This window comes from Vulpes lagopus, chromosome 13 (genome assembly GCF_018345385.1).
Source record: "Vulpes lagopus strain Blue_001 chromosome 13, ASM1834538v1, whole genome shotgun sequence".
NCBI classification, from domain to species: domain Eukaryota; kingdom Metazoa; phylum Chordata; class Mammalia; order Carnivora; family Canidae; genus Vulpes; species Vulpes lagopus.
Window position 1 is genome coordinate 37,937,364 of NC_054836.1, and position 27,868 is coordinate 37,965,231.

Below are 27,868 nucleotides of genomic sequence, written 5' to 3' on the forward strand. Positions count from 1 at the left end.
TTTTTCTATAAACTTAGAACTTTATTAAGTCCATAGTTTATATCAGTGTTCATACCTTGTGTTGTATATGTGTGTCTATGGGTTGTAACAAATGTATAATGACATGTAATGGGTTTGCCCAGTTTGGGTATTAAGAGTAATGTTGTCCCTATAGAGTGAGTTAAGAAATGCTTCCTCTTCTTCCTGGAAGAGATTGTAGTGAATTGGTATAATTTCTTCCTTAAATGTTTGGTAGAATTTACCAGTAAGCCTATGTGAGCCTCATGCTTTCTGTCTGGAAAGATTATTACTGATTTAATTTCCTTAATGGATATAGGACTATTCAGTTTATCTGTATCTCTTTTGTGAGTTTTGGTGGATCATATGTTTAAAGGAATTGTCCATTTCATATAGGTTATCAAATCTGTGGGCATAGAATTGTTCATAGTATTCTTTTATTTTTCTTTAACATCTATAGCATCAGTTGTGATGCCTCTCCCCTTTCATTTCTGTTATTAGTAAGTCTCTTTTTTCTTAATCTAGCAAGAAGTTTTCATCTTTTCAAAGAACCAGCTTTTGGTTTCATTTTATTGATTTCCTGTTTTCACTTTCGTTGGTTTCTGCTTTAAATTGATTATTTGTTCCACTTACTCTGGATTTGATTTGCTCTTTTTTTTTCTTAACTTTATAAGATGTGAGTTTAGATTGTTGATTTTAGGTCTTTTTTAATTGTGCATTCAGTGCTGTAAATTTCTCTTTAAACACTGCTTTTCCTCCACCCCTCAAAATTTGGTAAGTTATATTTTCATTTGGTTCACATATTTTTAAATTTTTCTTAAGACTTCTTGACCCATATATTTTTAGAAATGTGTTGCTCTGGGGATGCCAGGGCAGCTCAGTTGGTTAAGCGACTGCCTTTGGCTCAGGTCATGATCTCAGGGTCCTGTGCTCAAGCCCTGCATTGCGTTGCCTGCTCAGTGGACACTTGGCTTCTCCTTTTCCACTCTACTCCTCTCTCTCTCATAAATAAATAAAATCCTAAAAAAAAAAAAGAAAAAAAAAGAAAAGAAATGTGCTACTTTGTCTCCAAGTGTTTTGGAGTTTTCTGGCTATTTTTCTATTGAGTTTTGATTTGATTCCACTGTGGTCTGAGAGCATACTTAATATGATTTTTAATCTTCTAAACTTTTTAAGTTGTGTTTTATGGCCCTCACTATGATCTGTCTTGTAAATGTTCCATGTGAGCTTCAGATGAATGTGTACTTTGCTCATTAGTGTGTTCCCACTGGGAAAAAAGTGTGTAAGAGTATCTGTCTTCTACCATAGTCTCACCAACATGGATGTTATCAGAATTTTTATCCTTGCCAATCTGATAAAAAGAGAAGAATATTGTACTATAATTTTAGTTTGTACTTCTTTTATCATGAATGTGGTTGTGTATCTTTTCATATGTTTAAGAGGTATTTGATTTCCTTTTTGTATCTATTTCTTGTTTGCATTATTTGCCTATTTCTCTTAATGTGTTGATCTTTTTCTTACTGGTTTGTAGAAGTCCTTTATGTAGGGGCACTTGGGTGGCTCAGTTGGCTAAGCATCTGACTTCAGGTCAGATCATGATCTTCGGATCCTGGGGTGGAGCCCTGCATCAGACTCCCTGCTCACCTGGGATTGTGCTTGTCCCTCTGTTCTCCTCCTGCTAGTGCTCTCTTTCTCCCTACATTTCTCTCTCTCATAAGTAAAAGAAGTCCTTTATGTATAAAGAAATTAGCCTTTTATCTGTAATATGATTTGTATTTTAACCCTAGTTTGTCATTTATATTTTGACTTTGCTGATTTTTGATAAGAAATTTTAAATTTTGTGTCATTAATTTTATTGGGCCTTTTAAAATTTATAGCTTTCAGATTTTGCAACATTAGAAAGGTCTTTTCTACTCAGAAATCATAAAAAGTATTCCTTTATTTTTTCTAAATACTGTTACAGATAAGCTTAAAGGAAAAAGATCTTTTTCTTTTTTTAAAGATTTTATTTATTCATGAGAGACACACAGAGAGAGGGAGAAGACATGAGAGACATAAACAGAGGGCTCCTCAACAGGAGCCCGATGCAGAACTTGATCCCCAGACCCAGGATCACACCCTGAGCAGAAGGCAGATGCTCAACCACTAAGCCACCCAGGAGCCCCAGGTCTTTCTCTTTTTAAAAAGTGTAACAGATTCCCATTTCTAGTTTTTGGCATCTCTGTGGTTCTTTGATTTCTACAGATATTTCTAAGAGTGGCTCAGCAATGTTATTTAGAAGCTCCCTGAGTACTTTGATATATAATTAATCTAAGAATTTGAACTTCTTTTGTTAACTAGATTTCTGACAAGTTCTTTACTCATTAGAGAATTCAATTTTAATTTATACTTATTTCATCCATTTTTTTGTTCAGAACAAATCTCATTCTTTTTGAAATGTATGGAGAAGCAAAATAAAAATTGACTTTTCTCTCTCATTTCTACTTTCTGCTCAAAATCTTATTTATTTTTTGACTCTGTGGGCTTTTCTTGATCTTTCTCATCCTCGAGTTTCTATAATAGAAGAGAATGACTTTAACCTCAGAAAACATTTGTCACTTAATTAGCTTTTTCAAGAAATATTTAATGAGCAACTACCATATACTTAGCCATGTTCAAACATAGAAACAAAATTTATGATATTTTGGTCCTTTTAAGGGAAAAAGGCAAGGTTAGTACACATAGTGATAAAATAGATAGTATTTGTCACTTTATAGCCCACAATTTCTGTTTTGTTTTGTTTTGTTTTTTTTTTTTGTAAGCATGGTTGGACTATGCCTAGAAGAAATACCTAGAAGTCCTGAAGGAAGTTCTTCTTCTCTGCAGTTCATTTTTCTAAGGTGCAGTAGTAAACAGGATTCTCAGAACTGGACATACAAGAAGGCTAGGCTACATCATATTTGTATCAGCTCCCAGTGTCCCAAGTTGTGGCAGGTGGAATATATTTTTATTAAGTTATGCTAGCTTTCATTTTTGTTTTGTTTTTTTGAAGTTATACTAGCTTTCTAATAATGTCTTTTCTAAAGGGAAACAAGACCCACTTTATTCAAATAGCTTATAATTTATCTGTCCTAGTCAATTTTCCGTGTTTTCTTTTTTCTTTTTTTTATTCTTTTTTTTTTTTTTTTTTTTGTCAAATCAGTTAAATTCAAGTTGATGCTTGCCTCTTCAAAGCTACTAAATAAATGCTGGCTTTAAAGTGAATAGAAGTCCTAACTTTTTTCACAGGATCTTACACCTTAAAAATATGGACCTGCATTTGCTTTCTTGGAAAAATAAAGTTGATCTTGATAGAACCCAATTATATTTCAGAAACTGGCTTTCTGTGTTAATATAATTACAGTGACAGTTTCACTAAAAAACCTTTTTTCCTTTTTCTGAGAATTTCTTGTGTGGATTTTTTTTTTTCTACTGTTGCACCAGTCTGTGCAGTCAATGTGAAGAAACCTTTGTATATGTTTGTTTTTAGAACATAATTTTGCCTTGCTACTTCTTCTTTCATATATTTCCATGTGTCTTCACCCAGTTTGAGAGCAATAAGATAGATGAACATAGAAACTAAAGGAGCTATATTAGAGTTCTCATCAGTGATCATTTGTTTCTTTATTACTTGTCCCAGTGTCTTGAATTGAATGGGTATATTATGTGATCATAGGATGTTATAGAAAATATATTGACATAGTACCTGAAAATTGTAAACCAAACATTGTGTTTTCTAGAGAAACAGGTAGTGTTTATAGCTCTTACTTGGAGCAAAGAGGTTGCAGGTTGAAGGGATGGGTGGTATTCTGACCACAGGAGTATAAAATAACTGTGGGGATAGATGTAGTAGAACAGAATTAATAACACATCTGGACTAGAGTAGCATGCTAAGAAACTGCAACTCAACTCGCAGTCAATGAGAACATATCTGACACAGTTAAATGAGTTAGAATAATGCATTATGTAGTAGATGGAATAATTAACCACAGTATGATGTTTCAGTGGCTGCATAGTGATGAAGTCAAATAAAAAGCTTTAGTAGGTAAGCATTCAAGCCTTGGTATTAGACTATCTGATTCTGCCACTTATCAGTATTATAGATTCAAGCAAATCACTTTTATTTTGCATTAGCATCTATGTCTATAAGGTAAGGATAACAACAACACACCTACCTTTGCTTAATACACACAAATACACACTCACACTATACTGAGAATATAGTTCCTGACACATACACACACACACACACACAAACCCCTTAATAAATGTTAAGCTTCTTTACTTCCTTTCTTTCCTTAAACTTTCATATACTACTATAAGAGTAAAGGAGTATTGCAAGGTTACCAATGCTAAATTAAATTCTTGTTAACAGCGAATATTTTTATTAAAGCAATAAACAATTCTAGTTTGTTTTATAAGTGTTAATAGCTAGTTATGTCCATTATTTTAGGTTTTCTTACCCATGGTGATATATGTTGAGTTTCCCATTCATCCTATCCTTAATAGGCTTATATTGAACTTTCAGAAAATTATAGATTTACCCATTTTATTCTTTGTGGTGTTTTCTAATCTTAATTTTTTTCTTACCTAATTTTTTTTCTTATCTAAATGTAATAGAAACTCCTTCCTCTAAAATACATTTGGTCTTTTGACATTTTTCTTTGTTTAATAACAGTTAAAATTTCTTCTGTCATTTCATATGACTTAAAACTTTTTCTCCTGAGGCGGTTTTTAAAAATGTTGCTTATGTATGTAGCCCCTTCTTCCAGTTAAATATTTATTTCATTCTTGTGAATCACCTCAAAAAAATACACTTAAATGAAAAATCTCATTTTTAAAATCAGACCCTATATTTGTCTTTGAAGGATCCATTCATAATGGCTGAAGTATTATAGGTACAGATAAAGTTTAATTGATACTGTTACCACTTGAAACTTGGATTTTTCCTGAGTACTTACTGAAATCGATCTTAAGATATTAAATACAAGATTTGTCATCTTACATGGTTTCATTTATACATTAAATCTTAACAGTTATGCTTTGCCTGCGTTCAAAATCAGACGCAACCATTTATCAGAAAAAACATCACTTAAAAAGAGGGAGACTACTTAGTGTTCAGTTTCAGTTTGAATTTAAAACTCTGTTTTACTCCCACTATTAAAGGCTAATTAAGGTTACTTGTTTCCTGTGACAGTGTGATTCATGGTCCATTTGCCATGGAAAAGATTGTGAGGGTTTTTTTTTTTTTTTTAAGTGGCTTAAGATAAAGAGACATGATTTCCTAATGAAATCAAACAGTCTTTCAAGGTCAAGTCAGTTCAAGAACTGACTTCCCTGAATTGACTTACTTATTTTGCTGATATCAAAATTGAAAAATGGTAGCTTCAGGATACTGGTACCCCCAAAATGATTTTTATTATTTTTTAATGGCAGTCCATATAATGATTACATTCCTATTTTTAAATTTTTATTATGCATAATGACTTATTTTCATGAAGCATAAGCAGTATCCTCTAGAGTTTGAGCCTAGACTAGAAAGCCATTAGGAAATTCTATTGGGTAGGAAATGTGTTTTTTCAATTGTCTTCTGGCTTACTAGTTTTTTCATCATTTAGTTATTAAAGCAAGTTTTCCATGACTTTTAGAATAGGAATAAAAGCCAAGATTTATTATATTGCTTGATAACATTTACTATAAAATGTATGTTGCCTCTGACTAGGTATTAAATTTGGTTTAAATGAATCAAACCTTTAGGTAGTATCTTTTAGAGTGTTCTTTATGAAAAAGAAATCAAGAAGAAAATCATGTTCTGGAGCAAAACAATATGTGTTATGACTTCAATTATACTGTTATCTTTTCAGGCTCATGAGAGGCTAGAAGATTCAAAACTAGAAGCTGTCAGTGATAATAACTTAGAATTAGTCAATGAAATTCTTGAAGATATCACTCCTTTAATAAATGTGGATGAAAATGTGGCAGAACTGGTTGGCATACTCAAAGAGCCTCACTTCCAGGTAAATTTTGCTATTACTCTTATTCCCAAGTCCCCTGTATTCTTTTAGTAGATGGGTTCCAGCTTAAGGTGATTTATTTAAGATTATTTAGAGCCAAATTTTATAAATATGTAAATTCCAACAGATATTTTAATGACCTGAGGATATAAAAACAGAGCTAATATACACTACATAAATGTATAGCAGAAATACATTAAAATGGATTTTCCATTGTGTAATTAAAACCAGCCTTGATTCAGCAACAGACCACATACTAGAGACCTTTTTCTTATAGTGATAATGGATTTTCCTTCCTCACCACCACTGTTTCGCAGCCTTTCTTATTAGAGTTATTTCAGTATTGCTTCTGAGACTGAGATGCAATCAGTGACCTTGGAACAAAAGAGAACTGTGTAAGTATAGAACTAATCCATAACACATTCTCCATAGGCGCTAAAAAATACGTGCAATTTAAGCATTGGTCTGTAGCAGTGAAGAGTAAATCTGTTTAACAAAGAAGAGTCAGTTTCAGAAGAGAAAGTGGAGGGGAGGGAGGAGAGATTTCTTATAAATGTATAATTAAGTGTGGTATTGGGACAGTATTAGAAAATAAACCAATGGAAGAGAAAAAAAACCCAGAAATATATCCACATGTATACCACAACTTGATTTATGACAGAGATACTGCATTTTAAGGGAGAAGGAATAGACTGTTCCATAAGTAGTGCTGGGATAAAAGAATAAAGTGTCATCTGCTTTCCATTGCAAATCTTAGCATTGAAAATCAAATGGCAACACCCCCTTTGCTTTTTCTCAAGGGCTTTCTATGACTCTTCAGCAATGTGGCTGCAAAATACAAAAGTTTATAGTGAGTTGGTTGCTCTGTAAATCAGTATCTCAAAGTACAAAAAAAATGGACACATTTCAGAGACATCTTATATGCCTGTGCCAGTTGATGAAGATCTTATAAGGCACAGAAAGCTATTTGGACTTTATTCTGAGGACAGTGAGAGTAGGAGGGGAGAACCATAAGAGGGGAGAGTAGGAGATATTAAGGAGAAGGAGGCAGAAAGATGGTTGAGGAATAAGGCAAGAAACTGATGGCAGTATCAAGAGTGGAAAATGTGGGAATTTTTAGGTTTTAAGCCATAAAATCAACAGGACTTGGTGATTGATTACATGTGATAGTTACAGAAGAGAGATGTGGGAAGTTGATATGGATAGTATTTCTGACAAATAATTGATGGCACTTGCTGAGATAAGGAACACTCTACAAGAAACTGACATGTTAAGGTAACTGGCAATGTTGTTTGTGATACCTCAGAAGCATATGGTAGAGCTTTCATGCATGCTACATATCTTTAATAAATATATAAAATTTAATAAGTTTATCAATTTATATAAAGTTTAATAAATATAATTAGAAAATACAGGCAAGCCAAAATTTAAAAATGAAGACATTGCATTCTTTATAAGTTCTTTTTTTTTTTTTTTTTAAGATTTTTAATTTATTTATTCATGAGAGAGAGAGAGAGGCAGAGACACAGGCAAAGGGAGAAGCAGGCTCCATGCAGGGAGCCCGATGTGGGACTCAATCCTGGGTCTCCAGGATCATGCCCTGGGCCGAAGGCAGGCACTACCACTGAGCCACCAGGGCTGCCCAAGACATTGCATTTTTATTACCCATATCAGTACTGTACTATTCTAGTGCATATTCCTCTATGCTTTTTCTGTGCATAAATGTGCATTTTTTTTCATTACTGATTGAGATCCTCTTATACAAGTTATTTTGTAACTTACCCCCTTTTTTTTTCAGTCATTGATTTCCACTTTTTCATTTCAGTGGATCTCCATATCATGTAATACACATTATATTCAAACATCTCCATTTGACACCAAAATACTCTGTATAGTTTTGTACTTAAGGGTTTGTGCTTATGGGTTTCCAACTTAGATCCCTGTCTTTTCTCCCTTAATTATAATGTTGACCTATAAAAAATGACTGCCCTGCAGAACCTCCCACTCCCTGAATGAATCTGGTTGTCTCTTTACTGTGTTGTTTAGTTATCCCTTCTATTTCCTATAAACAGAAGTTCTTTCTAAAAAGTTGATGATTCAGGGTCCCTGGGTGGCTCAGTTTGTTAAGTGTCTGCCATCAGCACAGGTCATGATCCAGTGTCATGGGATCAAGCCCCACATTGGGTTCCCTGCTCAGTAGAGTCAGCCTGCTTCTCCTCCATTCATCTCTCCTCTCTCTCATACTTTCTCTCTTTCCCTCTCTCAAATAAATAAAATCTTGAAAAAGTAAAAGGTTGGTGATTCAAGTTAATTATTTGAAACTGGAATGCATCAATAGTGATGTAATACAACATGAATTAAACTACATCAGAAGATGTGTGACACCTGGTTAACCCACATTACTGATGCTGAGATTGGTGTCTTAATTAAGGGCAAAGACAGTCTAATCCTTCCTTTGAAATACTTTTCACTAGAGCATAATCTACTGTATTATTATCCTAGCATTATACAAAGTTATTTCCTGTTCAGCCATTTATCTACTTATGAACACAAATTAATCTTTGCCTGAATTAATATTTTCATTAGAGGCTTCAAACTGACATTTTTCAGATTCTCTCATTCTATATTTTGTAGCTGCTGTTCTTATATAAAATAGAGCTTCTCCTCATCAACTGAGCTATTTCGCCAACCCATGATGCATTTCATACTGAAAAGTCAGGGAAATGCCTGATCCTTCCCTTTACCAGTTTTCAAAGTATTGTTTTAAAATAGCACTCTTGAATGGTAACAGATGAGTTTTTCAGTCCTTCTGTTTTTTAAATAGCATTTTGCAGTTACTGATTTTCGTAAATTCGGTATGTTTCGATCTTTACTATCCTTACTCTTTGATTTTCAAGTTATCATGACTGGCTAGTTGTAGACAGATTTTTAGTCTGAATCTGAAGCTCATGAGAGTTTTAGAAGTTATCAGTGTTGAAGTAGTGGTTCAAGTCACAGAGTAGATAATATTGCCTAAGAAGGCATAGGATGAAAACTAAGCAGCCCAGGTTAGAGATTTGAGCAATTTCTAGCATTTATGGAAATAATCTTTAAAAAATCCTTGTGATTTTTTTTTCTTTTTGAAATTTTCTTTAGTCTCTTAAAATATATTTTCATGAAATGACTAGAAATTATCAATTCATATCCTGATTGCTTCTGTTCTGAATTTGCTGATACTTATTTTCTCCCTTCTTTTTATTTTGATTTGTTTTTGAGCTTGGGTTCCATCTACTCAAAAAATTTAACTCTGCTTTCTATTGAGTATACACAATTATAGTATAAACAAAAAACTAAAATAAATATATTAAAAAATTGTAAGAAATTCCTAGGAAGCTAGATCAAAGTCATTCATGATGATAGCATATACATAGTAAATGTAGGAGGTAAAATTATATTCAGGACCATTCATAGCTCATTAATGTTTTTCCCTTAAAATATATGTTCTATAGACTAAAGCCTTTATCAGTAATATAAAATCTTTCATCATTGATATAAGATGCTGATACTTATCCATTTTCTATTGGTTATCTATTTATTAGACATTTTATATGTGTAAAAAATACATGGTATTGCTAACAACAATTTTAGAGTAAAAATTAGGGTCTGTACCATTTGAATTTTTTTAAAGATTTTATTTTATTTGAGAGAGAGGACAGAGGGAGCAGCAGAGGGAAAGGGAGAAATAGGGTGCTCAGTCTCAGGACCCTGAGGTCATGCCTGAGTTGAAGGCAGATGGTTAACTAACTGAGCCACCCAGGAGCCCCTGTACCATTTGAATTTGTGTGATACCTGATAAATAGGGCTTGATGATAAATATAAATATTGAATGATGATAATGTTGATGACAATGTCAGCAGTGAATTCCAGTGCCTTGAGTGCACCACACTTGGAAATCTAGGTTGTTTCCACTGAACATGTCACTTGTTTTAAAAAGTCACAAAACTCTTACCAGTCTCTTCAAATCCTTTAAAACAAGGAATACAATATTGTTTATGTTGATGAAACTGTATATATTCATATTTAAAAGGTTCTGTTGCATTTGATTTAACTCGTATTTTAGAATTTAATGTGTGCTTTGGAAGGTTTTAGTACTCTAGTAGGATAATGAACTGTTACTTTTAATAACTTTTTCCATCAGTAATTAATAACCACAGGCTGTTCTGAATCCTTATAGTCACTCTTGGAGGCCCATGATATTGTGGCATCAAAATGTTATGATTCACCTCCATCAAGCCCAGAAATGAATAATTCTTCTATCAATAATCAGTTATTACCAGTAGATGCCATTCGTATTCTTGGTATTCACAAAAGAGCTGGGGAGCCATTGGTGAGTAGATAAATCTGTGCCTTTTAAAATCTGAAATCTGACTTTTTTGCCTCAATTACTACCCCCCCTTTTTTTTTTCAAAATTTGTATTATTATTATTATGAAAACATCAATTCATGTATATTTGTTTTACCAGTGTTTTTTGGCTTGTATATAAATACACAACTGATGCTCTCTTAAGATAGCATACAAAACTAAACCAAAATAAAAAGTTAAATTGAAATAGAGGCCAGAAGTTTGCTGATGGGCAGCAGAAATTACAAGAGATAATTACTCCATTTCTTTCTATATCCTTTGAAGAAATGAACTCAAGTTGCTTGCTAATGATAGTATCAAAACACAGAAGAAAGTTATTAAAAATTGAAGGCATGGGTAGGACTCAATAAGTAGTGAAATTTACTATTCCCTGCTAAAATTATATTTCTGAGTCCTGACTATAAGAAAAAAGGAGAAGCTTGAAACAAGGCCATCAATGCTTAGATACTCTTCTCCTTTGAACTTTTTATCCTGTGGAATATAATTTCCATGGGGTGGTATATGTCATTTCAGTTGCCTGTGGTTTAATGAGATTAAAATATTGAGACAGGAGAGAATAGGGGGAAAGTAGGAACAATTTACTTACCTACTTTTAGAATTTTCTTATTCATGAATATTTAAGGTTTCTTCCTAATAATCTAAAGCCAGTGATAATTCTGGGTTTTTCTTTCCTGTAGGGTGTAACATTTAGGGTCGAAAATAATGATCTGGTAATTGCCCGAATCCTTCACGGAGGAATGATAGATCGACAAGGTCTGCTTCATGTGGGAGATATCATTAAAGAAGTCAATGGTCATGAGGTTGGAAACAATCCAAAGGAATTACAAGAATTACTGAAAAATATTAGTGGAAGTGTCACCCTAAAAATTTTACCAAGCTATAGAGATACCATAACCCCTCAACAGGTCAGTAATAAAATTCTTGGTAATATTAAGAATATTTTCATTTCTTTAATCACTCTGTTGGATATAACCACCACTTGCTACTCTTTTGCTAAAGAAAAGAGAAAAAAAACTATGATTTAAGTGTTCTGAATTGCCTTATTTTGTCATGGGCGAATTTTTGAATTTTTAAATGATTAGCACTCTCTTATAAAGAAAGGAATAACCAAATGTCTTTGTGAACACTATGAACCCTAGCATTTCCGTAACCTATGGCTAGGTATCTGAAGAATCATAAGGTCTTTTAGTCATTAATCTAGCAAACATTTTTGGCACCTCTTATGTTTTAGACATTGTATTAGGTCCTATGAGAGAATAAGAATATAGCTCCAGTTACCTCTTGCTTAGTGTTCATGTGATAGCTGAATGGAGAATGAGGCCAGAAAGGGAGGATGGGTATATAGATTGAGAAAAATCTTGAATACCTGAATTGTACACAGTTGATCTGATTTTTATAACTAATTTTTAGGTAAAGTAGATTATTGAACAGGGGAATGTTGTAATGACAGCAATCATCTAGTTTCATCATGTTGAGTGAATTCCAAAAGGAGAGAAGTGATATCCTGTAACCAGGAAGCAGAATTTTGGAGGTGTGAGGTGATTTCTGAGAGACAACTCTAAAGATTAACTGTTTGGGTTCAAATACCAATGCTACCTCTTACTAGCTTAGCCTGTCTGTGCTTCATTGTTTTATATATATAGTTAGGGATAATATTTCTTTTCTCAAAAGATATTATGAGGATTAAATGACTTAATTCATGTAAAGCTCTCATAATGCCTGGTGCATAGCGCTCAAAAAGTAGCTGTTCTTGTGATGGTGGTGATGAGGTGGTGGTATAATAGAATTGTAAAGAAAGAAATGTAAAAAAGCAATTGCAGAGAAAGATTTGGCAATCATGATGGGAGTGTTGGAACTGAGGAGAGGATTCAAAGGCCTACATACTGTAGAAATAGGAAATGTCTATCAATATTTTAGATTGATGCCTTTAATTATTCAACTTCATTCCATAAATGTATTGTTGCATGAGTAAGTGAAATTATAAGTTTTTACATATGATACTGCCAATGATCTTACTTTCAGTATGAGAACTTAAAAGTAGTTTTTTATATGCTCATATAATTCTTTGAAATAACGTATGTTGAGTACCTGTTTTACGTTGTTCTTTGAAGGATAGAATATATACTTTCCTTAAGCTTTTATTTTAATCACCTTGTGCTCAGTGCTCAATATGACAAGTGAATTCCTTCATCCCCACCACCTATTTCGCTCATCTTCCTACCTACCTCCCCTCTGGTAACCATCAGTTTGTTCTATATAATTGAGCCCCTCTCTCTCTTTTTCCCTTTGCTTATTTGTTTTGTTTCTTAAATTCCACAGGAGTGAAATCTTACAGCATTTATCTTTCTCTGACTGACTTATTTCACATAGGATTATACTCACTAGCTCTATCTCATGCCATTGCAAATGGCAAGATTTCATTCTTTTTATGGGTGAATAATACTCCATTATACATACACACACACACACACACACCACTTCTTTATCCATTCATCAACTGATGGACACTTAGGCTGCTTCCATATCTTGGCTATTGTGAATAATGCTGCTGTAAACATATAGAGGTGCTTGTATCTTTGAATTAGTGTTTTTGTACTTTGGGTAAATACAGTTCAATTGCTGTATCATAGGGTAGTTCTATTTTAACTTTTTGAGGAACCTCCATACTGTTTTCCACAGTGGCTGCACCAATTTTCATTCCCACCAACAGTGCAAGAGGATTCCTTTTTTTCCATATCCTCATCAACTTGTTTCTTGTGTTTTTGATTTTAGCTATTTTGACAAGTGTGAGGTACTATCCCATTGTAATTTTGATTTTCATTTCCCTGATAAGTGATGTTGAGAATCTTATCATGTTTCTGTTGGCCATCTGTATGTTTTCTTTGGAGAAATGTCTGTTCATTTTTTCAATTGGATTATTTGCTTTTGGGGTGCAGAGTTTTATAAATTATGTATTTTTGGATACTAACTCTTTATTGGATATGCCATATGCAGATACCTTCTCCCATTCTGTAGGTTGCCTTTTAATTGTGTTGATGGTTTCCTTTGCTGTATAGAAGCTTTTCATTTTGATAGAGCCCCAATAGTTTAGTTTTGCTTTTGTTTCCCTTACCTTTGGGGACCTACCTAGAAAAAAGTTGTTATGGCCAATGTCATGTGCTCTTTTCTAGGATTTATAAGGTTTCAGGATTCACATTTAGGTCTTTAATACATTTTGAATTTATTTTTGTGTATGGTGTAAGAAAGTGGTCCAGTTTTCCCAACACCATTTGTTGAAGAGACTTTTTTCCCTTAGATATTCTTTCCTGCTTTGTCAAAGATCAATTAAGCATATAATTGTGGATTTCTTTCTGGGTTTTTTTGTTCTGTTCTTTTTATCTATGATTCTGTTTTTGTGCCAGTACCATACCATTTTGATTACCACACCTTTGTAATATTACTTGAAATCTAGAATTGTGATGTGTCCAGCTTTACTTTTCTTTTTCAAGGTTACTTTGGCTATTGAGGCTCTTTTGTGGTTTTTTTTTTTTTTGTGTGTGTGTGTGTGTGTGTGTGTGTGTGTTTTTTTTTTTTTATTCATGATAGAGAGGCAGAGACATAGACAGAGGGAGAAGCAGGCTCCATGCCAGGAGACCAACGGGGACTCGATCCCGGGACTCCAGTATTGCGCCCTGGGCCAAAGGCAGGTGCCAAACTGCTGAGCCACCCAGGGATCCCCATCTTTTGTGGTTCTATGTAAATTTTAAGATTGCTTTAGCTCTGTGAAAAATGCTGGTGGTATTTTAATCGGGATTGCACTAAATGTGTAGATTGCTTTGTATAGTATAGGAACTATCAATATTTTAACAATGTTTTTTGTTCTTCCAATCCATGAGTATGGAATATCCTTCCATTTCTTTATATCATCCTTAATTTCTTTCATCATTGTTTGATTTTTAGAATATAGATCATTCACTTCATTGGTTAGGTTTATTCCTAGGTATCTTACTAATTTTGGTGCAATTGTAAATGGGGTTGTTTTCTTAATTTCTCTTTCTGCTGCTTCATTATTGGTGTGTAGAAATGCAAGATATTTCTGTAGATTGATTTTGTACCCTGTGAATTTACTGAATTCATTGATCATTCTAGCAGTTTCTTGATGGAGTCTTTGGATTTTCCTTATATAGTATCATGTCATCTGCGAAAAGTGAACAGTTAGTTGACTTCTTCCTTGCTGATTTAATGGCTTTTATATCTTTTTGTTGTGGCTAGGTTTCTAATACAATGTCGAATAAAGGTGGTGAGAGTGAACATCCTTGTTTTGTTACTGAGCTTAGGGGAAAGGCTCTCTTCCCATTGAGGATGATGTTTGCTGTGAGTTTTTCATATATGGCCTTTATATGTTGAAGTATGTTCCTTCCAAACCTACTTTGTTGAGGATTTTTATCCTGAATCGTTGTTGTACTTTGTCAAATGCTTTTTCAGTGTTCTTTGAAATGATCATATCCTTTCTCTTATCCTTACTCTTGTTGATGCAGTGTATCGTGTTGACTGATTTGTGAATATTGAATCATTCTTGCAACCCAGGAATAAATCCCACCTGGTCATGGGGAATGATTTTTTTTTTTTTTTATGTGTTGTTGGATTTGGTTTGGTAGTATTTTGTTGAGGATGTCCCAACAGGTTTTGTACCATTGTATTTTCGTTTCCAGTTGTTTCCATGCATTTTTAAATTTCTTCTTTGATTTCCTAGTTGATCTATTCATTGTTTAGTATCATGTTATTTAACCTAGTCTTTCCAGGTTTTTCCTTCCTGGTTGACTTCTAGTTTCAAAATGGTGTGGTCAGAAACCATGCATGGTGTATTTTTGAATTTGTTGAGGCTTGTTTTGTGATCTCATAAGTGACCAGTTCTGGTGAATGGTCCATGTGCGCTAGAATTGAATGTGTATTCTGCTATTTTAGGATGGAATTTCCTGAATATATCTGTTAAATCAATCTGGTATATTGTGTCACTCAAAGCCATTTTTTTCTTGTTGATTTTCTACTTAGGTGATCTTTCCATTGATGTAAGTGAGGAGTTAAAGTCCCCTACTATTATTGTATTATTATCAATTACTTCCTTTATGTTTGTTTTTAATTGTTTTGTGTATTTGGGTACTCCCATGTTGAGTGTGTAAATATTTACAGTTGGTATATCTTCTTGTTGGATTGTTCCCTTTATATAGTGTCCTTCTTTGTCTCTTGTTACAGTCTTTGTTTTGAAGTCTATTTTGTCCAACATGAGGATTGCTACTCCAACTTTCTTTTGGCATCCGTCTACATGATAAGTTTCTCTATCCCCTCAGTTTCAATTGGCAGGTGTCTTAATGTCTAAAGTGATTCTCTTGTAGGCATCATATAAATGGGTCTTATTTTTTATCTATTCTGTCACCATATATCTTTTTGATTGGAGTGTTTAGATCTTTTACATTTAAGTAATTATTGATACATATGTATTTATTGCCATTTGTTCTTGTTTTATGGTTGTTTCTGAACATTTTCTCTGATACTTTCTTTTTCTCTTTTGTGGTTTGCTAGTTTTCTTAAGTAATATATTTGGATTTCTTTCTCTATTATTTGCATATTCATTAGTGGTTTTTGACTTGTGGTTATCATTAGGTTTATATATAACATCTACATATAGCAGTTTATATTAAATTTATGATTTTTATGTTTGAATCCATTCTTTACTCTTCTATGCATGTTTTACATATATGGTGTCATAATTTGCATCTTTTTATTTTGTGAGTTCCTTGACTGCTTTTTCACAGAAATATTCATTTTTACTGCTTTTGTGTTTTCTATCTTCATACGATCATTTTTGGTCTGTCTTTGCTATTCAGAGTTCCCTTTAATATTTTTTGCTGGGTTGGTTTAGTGGTCATGAACTCCTTTAGTTTTTGTTGCTGGGTAGAGTATTCTTGGCTACAGATTTTTCCCATTCAGCACTTTGAATATATCATGCCATTCCTTTCTGGCTTAGAAAGTTTCTGCTGAAAAATTCACTGGTAGCCTTGTGGGATTTCCTTTGTATGTAACTATTTTCTTTTATCCTATTGCTCTTACTATTTTTATTTTACCACTTTATTTTTCCATTTTAATTACAATATGTCTTCATGTTGATCTGCTTTTGTTGATTTTGTTGGGGGTTCTCTGTGCTCCTAGATCTGGATATCTGTTTCCTAACCCAGATTAGAGATGTTTTCAGCTATTACTTCTCCTGATTTTCTACTCCCCTTTCTCTCTTTACTTCTTCTAGGACTTCTATGATATGAATATTATTATATTTTTTAGAGTCATTAAGTTACCTAAGTTTGTTCTCATTTTGCATAATTTTTTTTTCTGTTTTGTTCAGTGTAATTACTTTCCATTACTCTGTCTTCTAGGTCATGAATTCATTCCTGTGTTTCTTCCAGCCTGCTGTTCATTTCATCAAGCATGTTTCTCACTTTGTTTATTAAGCCCTTTATCTCTGCTGTTACTCCTTATCTCTGTTAATGGTCTCACTGATGTCTTCCACTCTCTTCTCAAGCCCATTGAGTATCCTTATGATCATTGTTTAAAATTCTTTATCAAACACATTACTTAAATTTGTTTCACTTAGATCTCCTGCCATGATCTTGTCTTATTCTTTTGTTTGGTACAAATTCCTCTGTCTTCTCATTTTATCTTAGTCTCTGTGAATGTTTCTTTGTGTTAGAAAAGTTAGCTATATCTCTGTTCCCCAGCACCTGTTCCCTAGCACCTGGTGCTTCCAGGAGTGTCTCCAGTGTGTGCTGGCTGCTTTATCCTTCAGGTCAGTCATTTGCAGAGGCTCTCTGCCTGTTGTGGGCAGTGTTTGGTCTCTGGTCTGTGTGTGGCACATTTTAACTTGGTATGTTCTGGTCTGCTTGTGAAATGAGACCTTTTGCCACCACCACCAGAACTGAGACCTTGCAAACTCCTGGGTCAGGAGATGAAGTGTTGGCAGGGGTTTGTGCTAGTGTTCTGTAGGAGGTGACCTACTATGTTGGGACTGAGACAAGCATGACTAGAAAGGGTGGTTCTTCCAAAGCATTGGGGAATGGAGTTTGGTATAAGCAAGTTAGGTGGGATCCCTGGGTGGCGCAGCGGTTTGGCGCCTGCCTTTGGCCCAGGGCGCGATCCTGGAGACCCGGGATCGAATCCCACATCAGGCTCCCGGCGCATGGAGCCTGCTTCTCCCTCCGCCTGTGTCTCTGCCTCTCTTTCTCTCTGTATGACTATCATAAATAAAAAAAAATTAAAAAAAAAAAAAAAAAGCAAGTTAGGTAGCCAGTGTCAGCACAGGCTTGGTTCCCACAGATTGCTCTGTGTGCGGAGTGGCAGAGAAGGGAAATGGTGCATATCAGTTCCTATGTTTCAACAGGGATCTCCCCATGAATGTTGCCTCCTTTCTAAGACATGCTTCAAAATGAGCAGCTAACCTCCCCACTGTGTGCCCTGGGGACTCTTCAGATCCTTGTTTCCATGTTGTGTGTCTGCAGGCTATTTGCCCTTGCCTTCTCTCCAAGAGCAGCCCCAATGCCCTCTGAGTTCTCCTGAGCCAAGCATGTGGACCTTTAAAATTCCAGGCTTTAAGTCTCGCTGGTTGCAGGAACTCAAGAAATTTAGGCCCTCTCACATTCCAAGCCAACTAATAGATGGGTATTCATTTTCCCAATGCCCTCCCTTGTATGCTAGTCTGTCTTTCCCTTCTTCTCTGATCATCGCTCCCTCCCTACCATAGTGGCCACAATCCCTTTCTCTCCCAAGTTGTGTCTCTGCACTTCCTTCTTCGATGTGCTTTCCACCTTTGATTGTGGAGTTTGTTCTGCCAGCCTTCAGGTAGATTTCTGATGTATTTAGGATGATTTGACAGTTATGTAGTTGTATTTGTGGGACAAGGCAAGCATAACATCTTCCTACTCTACTGCCATCCTCCTTCAATATGAAGAATAGAATATTTTAGTCATGAATTTTAGTATGTATATTTGACACCAAAAAGTAAATAGGCTTATAGTGAACTTTGGTTGAGATAAAGGTAGAGACCTTGTCTTCAGAGAAAAAAAATCATAAAAGAAATATTTGAAATTAGACATTTCACATCACTGGTACCTCTCAGACTTCCTGTATTTCTCAACTAGCACATTGCCATTTGGACCTGAATAGATTGGAAAAGTAAAACCTAAGATTTGTGTGTGTGTGTGTATGTGTGTGTGTGTGTTGTGATAATTAGGAAGATTTTTATCCCTGTAGTTTAAACCAGAATTTTTTACCAGTTTACCAAGGCTTTTAAAATTTTTATATTAACATGTTACATGTTAACACTTTGACTCAAATTCCTTTGTAGATTCTGTACCTGGTGAACTGGACTGAACAGTGAAATGCAAGGATCTTTAGTCCTGTCAGGCTTAAATTTATTCCCATCCCATGCCTTCTCAAACTCTTTTATTTAGCCTTTGGAACTGGGAGAAAAGATTTAAATGGGTTAGAAGTCATCCAAGCCTGCGGCAGTTCTTAAGCCTATCTATCATAAAAAAGAAAAGAGACTACAATATGAAGGCTTCCAAAGTGAGCCAAAACATCTAAATTGGGTCATTTTCTAAAGCAAATGAGGAAATGATTACTAATTATATTGGAACGATAGGCATAAACAATGACTGTCCTGGGCAAACTATTGCCTCATTACAAAAAATAAAACTAGAGAAGGATGTTAATTAACACCATTTCTATTTAATATTTTATTGGAAGTTTCATAAGCACAAATAGACAAATTATAGAAGCAAAGTTTGGAAAGGAGAAATCAAAAATTACTATTTTCAAATAATCTATATTTTTTTGCATAGAATGCCCCTAAGACATAAAGTATGCCTCTAATATAAAGTATTAGAAATAAGAGTTGAGCAAGATATTTAAAAATAAGATTAATATACAAAAAACAGGTTCAAAGACAAACATCATTTACAATAAAGTCAGGGAATGTCACATTGATGTGTAGGAATAAATCTAACAAAAATATTACAATGAAGATCTAAATAGCAGATACATCATTTTCATGGATGAGAAGACAATGTTGTGAAAGTGTGCATTTTCCTCAAATTGACTTTTAGATTCAATGGAATTCCAATAAAGTTTTTCATAGTATTTGATGAGTAGTAAAGACACTTTTGAGGTAGAAAAGCAGGACTGGGGCATTACTAATCTGTGGCATCTGATTACTAATAACTAATCTGGTACAATCGTGGTAATGGCATAGCAGCAGATAGAATGACTAATGGAATAGAGAGTTCAGAAAGAGAGCTAATACATGTACTACTTTGATAAGATGATATATCTTTTAGTGAGAAGGGGAGAGACTATTCAGTGAATGAAACTGGTTATTAACAGGGATAGCATATGAAGTTGTGTTCCTGTTTCACTTTACATACACAAATCAAGTAAAAGACACAATCAGTGAACCTATGAAGCAATATTAAAAATCACACTGTGAAATACCATTTTATAACATTCAGTTGGCAAAAAGTGTGCATGTGACTGTACAATTTCTATCTACACTGCTGGTGGTGTGTAAATTCATATAACTGCAGGATGGGTGGGGTGGGGGGAGTTTAGCATTATCACAATTGAGTGTTCACATATACCAAAACAGTCATTTCCTAGAGCAGTTTGTATATATGTACAACTGAAAACATATTAACAAGCATATAAATCCCAAAAGATTATATGCTATAGTGTGATAACATTTTTTTATGTTTAAAACAACTAAATGCATACTTTAAAAGAATGTATATATTTGGACAGTGGTAAAACTGTATGAAAGGAAAGCAAGGAATTTATGAACACAAAATTCAGGTAAGGGTTACTTTAGCTGGGGAAGCCAGGGTGATGGGATGGAATGAAATGAGAGCAGGAAGACCACTTAAGGTTCTAGCTTCTGTTTTGGGTGCAAGTTTTTGGCTGTTTACCACATTATTAAAAGGAATAAGTAAAAGTAGGCTTTGCATGAACAAATGATTCAAATGTGATATAAATTAAGAACAGTAGTATAATTCTGAACAGTCTAGTGTAATAGATTTTTTTAAGTTAATTTTTTGACAGAAGCTTAAATTTGTGGCCTGCAGATGGAGATTTACCATATAGGAGTGTGCATTGTCCCTCAAAGCTTTTTTAAGCAAACATATAATCTAGTCTCCCTGCTAATTGAAAATGTGTGTGTGGCTGCATTTAACTGAGTACGCTGAGTTCATATACTTTGAAAATCTTTCGAAAAATAACATTCATCCTTAATCATCTCTGCTATTGTCATAGTGAACTTTGTAGCACCTATGATCACTGCATTCACCACCTTGTCACTTGTTCTGATTGCAAATTCAAATGGACCTGAAAATATGTGTTGAGACTGGGGATATGTAAGGAGCACTTGCACTATGTTAAGATAACATATTCCCAAATTAACAGCCACATTCTAATTTAGCATAAAGGTCATGGTAGAGCTATTTCTACAGCCATTTCATCCATTTAATTTCTTCTACTAATTATTGTCATTTGCATAGGTCCAACATAGTCCTGTGCAATATTTTATTTTTTCAGTACGATTAAAATTTTTATTTTTACTTAAAAAATATCTTTGAGATAAAGTTTATATTTAAAGTGAAACCATCAACATAATCAAGACAGGATATATATATCTAGCACTCCAGAGTTTCTTTGTATCCATTTATAGTACTTCCTCCATGCTCCCTCCCACCTCCCCCTGCATTCCAGGCAAGCACTGCTCTGTTTTCTGTCACTATAGTTTAGTTTACATTTTTCCTTATTTTTATATAAATGGAAGCATACAACATGAATCTTCTTTGCTGTTTTTTGGGTTTAAATCTGTTGTCTTTCACTCAGCATAATTCTTTTGGGATTCATCCATCTTTTTATGTGTATTAGTAGTTGATTCCTTTCTGTTGATGAGTAGTATTCCATTGCTTGGCTATACCACAGTTTATTCATTAATTGGCTGCTGAACATTTTTGTTGTTTCCAATTTGGGGCTGTATAAATAAAGATGCTGTGGACATTTACATGCACGTCTCTTGGGTGAATACCTAGGAATTGAAGGATTGGGTCATGGTAGGTATATATTGAACTTTCAGAGAAGTGGCTAAACTGTTTTCAGAAGTGGTCGTACCAGTATACATTCCCAGCATCATTTTATGAGAGTTTCAATCTCTCATAAAATGGTGAGAGAAGATGGTGTACATCTTCACCAACATTTGTTATGGTGAGTCCTTATAAATTTAGACACCTATGTAGTTGTATAGTGGTATCTCAGTATGATTTTTTTTTAAAGATTTTATTTATTTATTCATGAGAGACAGAGAGGCAGAGGGAGAAACAGAGGGAGAAGCAGGCTCCATGCAGGGAGCCCAACGTGGGACTCGATCCTGGGTCTCCAGAATCACCCCCTGGGCTGCAGGTGGCGCTAAACCACTGGGCCACTGGGGCTGCCCTCAGTATGATTCTAATTTGCATTTCCCTTATGACTGTTTAATATTGAGCATCTTTTCTATGTGTTTATTTTTTTTTATGTTTGTTTTGGTGATTGTCTTCAAATCTTATCCATTTTTTGTTTGTTTTTTAATTTAGTTTTCAGAGTTCTTTATTTTGAATGTTGGGTATTTTTATCAGAATTATGACTTATAAGGATTTTCTCACAGTGAAAAGGCTTGCCTTTTCATTCTCTTAACAGTGTAATACAAAGAGCAGAAGTTCTTAATTTTGATGAAGTCCAGTTTTTCTATGTTTTTCTTTTACAGATAATGCTTATATTCCGTGTAAAATATTTTTGTATAAACCTAAGGTCATAAAGATTTTTTTTGGTATTTTTTTTTAACAGTTGTATAGTCTTATGCTTTACATCTATCTCTAGATGTACACTAAATGGATATGGATATGAATCTTTGTATAATTTAAGATATGGGTGAGTGGGGGTTGCATATAGATATCCAGTTTTCCAGCAGCTCCATTTGTTGAAAAGACTATTTCTTTCCTCAAATTTGGAAGCATTTTGACTATTACCTCTTCAGATTATTTTTCTTTGCCCATTTCTTCTGTCCTTTGGTGACATCACTTCCACATATATTAGGCTCTTTGAAGTTGTCCCATCGCTCAGTGATACTCTTCATTTATTTCAGTCTTTTTACTTCCCTTTATCTTTTTTTTTTTAAGATTTTATTTATTTATTCATGAGAGAGAGAGAGAGAGAGAGAGAGAGAGAGGGAGGCAGAGACACAGGCAGAGGGAGGAGCAGGTTCCATGCAGGGAGCCTGACGTGGGACCCGATCCCGGGTCTCCAGGATCACACCCTGGGCTGAAGGCGGCGCTAAACCGCTGAGTCACCCAGGCTGCCCCCTGTTTTTTTTTTTTTTTTAATCTTTTAATGCTTTATCTTCAAGTTTACTTATCTGTTTCCTTCACTGTGTCATCTCTTAATCATTTGTGGTGGGCTTTTTCATCTCATATAGTTTGGTTTTCATCTCCAGAAATCTAAATTGAGTCTTTTTTATATCTGTCGTGTTTCTACATAACATGGCTAGTCCTTCCTCTAGCTTCCTGAACATAAGAATACAATATGTAAGAAACAAAACAAAACAATATGTAAAGTTAAAATAACTATTTTAATGTTTTTATCTACTAATTCATTATGTTTATCATTTCTGGATCACACTTAATTGATTTTTCTCTGCATTTTATATTTTCCTGCTTATTTGCATACCTGGTTATTTTTGATTGGCTGCTAGACATAAATTTTACCATGTTGAATGCTGGATATTTTTGTACTCAGAAGATTCTTAAGCTTTGTTCTAGGATACTTAGGTTAACTGGGAGCAGTTTGATCCTTTCAGATCTTGCTTTTTAAGCTTTGTTAGGTGCAACCAGAGCAGGATTAAGTTTGGGGCATAATCCTTTTGACTACTCAGTGCCTCATGAATTGAGATTTTTCTACTCACTTTGGTGAGAAAAGAAATTTTTCTCACCCTGTGTGACCTGATGATATTGCTCCTTACCATGCTGGTTCTTTACCTTACTGAATAGTTTCCCCATATCCATGCATGATCAATATTCTGCTGAAGACTGGAGGGGAGTGCTCTGAAGTTCTTGAGTGTGCAACCTTTTCCTCACTGACTATATTTTGTATGCTGCAACCACCTTGATCTCTCTGGTGACCCAGCTCATCTCCTCAACTTGGAGACCACCAGGCTCTACCGAGATTCTTCCTTCCTAAGTTGCAACCTGGGAACTTGTTCTGTGCAGTTAGCAGGGGCAACTGAAAAGTTCATGCTGTTTATTTCCATTTTTTTAGAGATCACGGACTTCATTGTCTGATGTCTTAAAAAAATGTTTAGTAAAGTTTTGTCCAATATTTTAATTGCTTCAGGTTGGAGGGTCCTTTATTAGTTCATCTTAGTGAGAAGCATGAGTCATTTTATCTTATTTTTAAGATACCATAAAATTTTTAAATTTAATTTTTAAACAGGTGAATCATTCCCATGGTTGAAAATTCAAGAAATATAAATAGGTATTCAATTGAAATCTCTCTCCTAATCCACTAAAACCTAGTCCTCATTCCTCATAAGAAACCATGCTATTGGGATCCCTGGGTGGCGCAGCGGTTTAGCGCCTGCCTTTGGCCCAGGGCGCGATCCTGGAGACCCAGGATCGAATCCCACGACAGGCTCCCGGTGCATGGAGCCTGCTTCTCCCTCTGCCTATGTCTCTGCCTCTCTCTCTCTCTGTGACTATCATAAATAAATAAAAATTAAAAAAAAAAAAAGAAACCATGCTATTAGTTTATCTTTCTAAAGTTTCTTTATTCATATGCAAGTAAGCAAAAATTATATATTAATCCTATTCCACCTCCTTTTCAATGAAAAGGTTACATAGTATATACACTTTTTTTTTTTTTTTCACTTAACCCTGTATGTTTAAGATCTTTCCTTATTGGTACATAGACTGCCTCTTGACACACATCACCGCCTCCCCATGCTTTTTAATAGCTGCATAGTATTATATCACATAGATTTATCATCATTTATTTAACCAATTCCGTATTATTGAACAATTAGGTTGCATCCAATCCTTTTCTACCAGGAATAATTTAGTAATTAATACTCTTGTACGTAAGTCATTTTGCATATATGTCTGAGTAACATTGCTATTTAATACACTACCAGAGGTGGATTACTAGGTGAGATTTTTGCATTTGTAATTTTGATAGCTATTGTCAAATTGTTCTCCCAAGGGGACTGAACCAGATCCTCCACCAACCTATTAGAAAAAAGCCTGTTGGCCCATAGTCCTATCTATAGAATGTTATCAGATATTTGGATTTCTGCTAATCTGACAGGAAGAAGATATTATCATCATATAGTTTTAATTCATATTTCTATTCTGAGTCATGTTGAATACCTTTTGTGTTTAAAAGTCATTTGTGGTGATCTCTGGGTGGCTCAGTGGTTTAGCGCCTGCCTTCGGCCCGGGGCATGATCTTGGAGTCCCGGGATCGAGTCCCACATCGGGCTCCCTTCATGGAGCCTGCTCCTCCCTCTACCTGTGTCTCTGCCTCTCTCTCTCTCTCTCTCTCTCCCCCCCGTGTCTCTCATGAATAAATAAATAAAATCTTAAAAAATAAAAAAATTTTTAAAAAGCCATTTGTACTTCCCATTCTCTGTTCAATCTACTTTAGATTATTGGTTGGTCAGTTTTTTCTTTAGTGATAAGAATATAAGGTTGAAAATTTTAGTAAATTGTGTTTAGTAACTTCTTAATAATGAATGAACCGTTAACATTCATAGTCTATTAGTAAAACACTTTACAATATACTTGATAGAATATAATTATACTAAATCTGGTCAAATCTCTAATGATTTTAAGGTCATTATAAAATCTTGAGAGCAAAGGTTGTGTTAATTTATTTTCCAGACAGATTTTATTTTATTTTATTTTATTTTATTTTATTGTATGTTTTATTTTATTTATTTTATTTTATACTTTATTTTTTTTATTTTATTTTATTTTATTTATTTTATTCTTTTCCAGACAGATTTTTAAAAGTCAAAGTAAAACCAGGCTAATCTGAGTTTTCAAGTATGAGAATAATGTTCTAAAATTAGTTTAATAAGTGAAATAATAACTGTTCCTCTAGAAATCCTTTACATTTGAGAGGTGTATTTCACAAATAATGACATTTCCAGAATAATTTAATGGGAGTAAGGGAATAAATATTTGAAATTTAGACTATCTCAGAAAATCAGAACTTATGGTTATAAAATGTATGTTGTCCCACAGATAAGAATGATAAACACATTCCTAGTTAGATGACAGGATGCTCTTACTATTCATTTGATGCAGCTTTCTTGAGTAGTAAGGAGTTTCAAGTATTTTTACAATTTTGCATACCCATCCTTTTTCTCTGCCTCATCTCAAGCACCTCTACCTTTTTGCTTCTATTATTTATAATTTTCAGGTGTTATACCCTATGGACAATTGATGAGGGGAGTAGTTACTTTACCAAATGAGTGAAGTAACAAAATGGCCCAGTAGTTTGTTTATATTTTGTTAATTTATTGTCAGTTTAAAAGTCTGGCTTTATTTATGCAATGAAAAATATATTTTTAGAGTTGCATCAGTATGGAGAGGCATCCAGCACACGTCCGTCAGGTATGATGTCATTCCAGGACATTCTCTGGTATTCCGTTTTTCTGTCTTATCAGCCAACTAAATTTACCTTGATTAAATAAACTTAATAATTTGGGTGTTTTTTCCATTGCCAAAACATTGAGCTGCATGCTATTGTCCAGTTAGCCAGTTGTCACATTTTAGCAACCTTAATATTGCTTGTATGCTTGCTTTTTAGATATATCTAAAATTGTATATCAAAAAAATTATTAGCTTACTGATTTTTTAAATAGTCTTTCCAAAGTTACTGAAAATGTTCTGAATGCTTTCTACCACAATCATCTAATTGTAAATAACTAAAATTCTGTCACATGTTCCCAAACTTAGTGTTACTTTAAAATTGTCTTAATATGCATCCATCACATTACATTGTACCACACTAATAATATAATGTATCTGCTTGTGTTACTTGAATATATTGTTTGGTTACATTTACAGAAATATAATAACAATGTTATTTTGACTAATTTTGTGCTCTTCTGCTTGTTAAAGTTTACCTGCTGATTAATGCCAAGTTAATTCTTCAGTAGATAAAATTTGAATTCTTATAATTATGCATGAAAACTTTAAGAAAGTAATCTGAACTTGCCATCAAATACTGAAAATGCGTAACTTATTAGAATTTAAAGTGAATTAGCAAAATATTCCAGTTATTGGAGCTAATAGTGGTAACTGGCATACTTTTATTATTAAAACGTATTTAAAAGAAATTTGTATAGTTTAGTGAATTTAAATTGAGAATTAGTTCCAAGGCTTTTTCAGTGTTTTTCTTACAATTAATTTAATGCTAATTATTTAAGTCAGAGCAGGATGATTTCAAAAAAGTATTTACCACACTAGCTTTGGCCACTGTGAATCTGTGTGATCATAAAAAATATATTACTAGTGATGAAATTTGGGTTTTTAATTTTTTTAAGTTACTAAATATATTTCAGGTCTGACCTCAACATGAACTTTCATTGTTAAATTTTGGTCTTAGGGCTCTTTCAAAAAGTAAAAAAAAAAAAAAAAAAAAAAAAAAGTCCTATTATATCTGAAATATATGCCTTAAATCAGCTGCATATATTGTTTCTGGGGGTTAATCAGAAAGTGGCATTTAATTGCATAGATATTACACAACGTTAGTTGGAAAATCGTGAAAAGATTTGGAGAAAGTGTCAGAATGGTAGAGTAAAATGATTGTTGATTTAAGATTAGACATTAAAAAGGAAACAAAATTTTAATTGTACTAATATTTGTGTCTTCTAATGCCAAATTATTAATGTCTAATCATTGATTTTTATTTGAGTAGAATAAGTTCCTTACTAAGTAAATTGTCAATTACAATTAAATAATAGTCATTTGAAAAAGATTTCAAAAATCTAGTGACAAATGATACATCTCTACTACTTTAAATTGTGCTGTGTGTTTTAGGTGTTTGTGAAATGTCATTTTGATTATAATCCATACAATGATAACCTGATACCCTGCAAAGAAGCAGGATTGAAGTTTTCAAAAGGAGAAATTCTTCAAATTGTAAACAGAGAAGATCCAAACTGGTGGCAGGTTAGTATGCTTCTCATAATTTCCTCAGCTGCTTTTTTATTTTCAATCTTAGACCTGGCCAATATCTGAATACTCAGAAAGAAGATATTAGCATTTGTTTAAATCATTTTTCCTGCATGAACAGCTCCTGCTTCATGGCTGCTAAT

The 27,868-nt window shown here is 33.9% G+C and overlaps 1 protein-coding gene across 6 annotated transcripts in view; it reads left to right on the forward strand.

Annotated features, from left to right (window-relative positions):
* PALS2 (protein associated with LIN7 2, MAGUK family member) overlaps positions 1-27,868 on the forward strand; it is a 107,063-nt gene that overhangs the window by 55,706 nt on the left and 23,489 nt on the right. For 5 of the 6 annotated variants that reach the window (XM_041727668.1, XM_041727667.1, XM_041727669.1 and 2 more), the window contains exons 3-7: positions 5,880-6,032; positions 10,243-10,395; positions 11,109-11,336; positions 26,118-26,159; positions 27,591-27,722. In XM_041727668.1, the coding sequence (XP_041583602.1) occupies positions 5,880-6,032; positions 10,243-10,395; positions 11,109-11,336; positions 26,118-26,159; positions 27,591-27,722 (708 nt within the window). The remainder of the gene's footprint in view (positions 1-5,879; positions 6,033-10,242; positions 10,396-11,108; positions 11,337-26,117; positions 26,160-27,590; positions 27,723-27,868) is intronic. The other variant, XM_041727672.1, reaches the window with a different exon arrangement.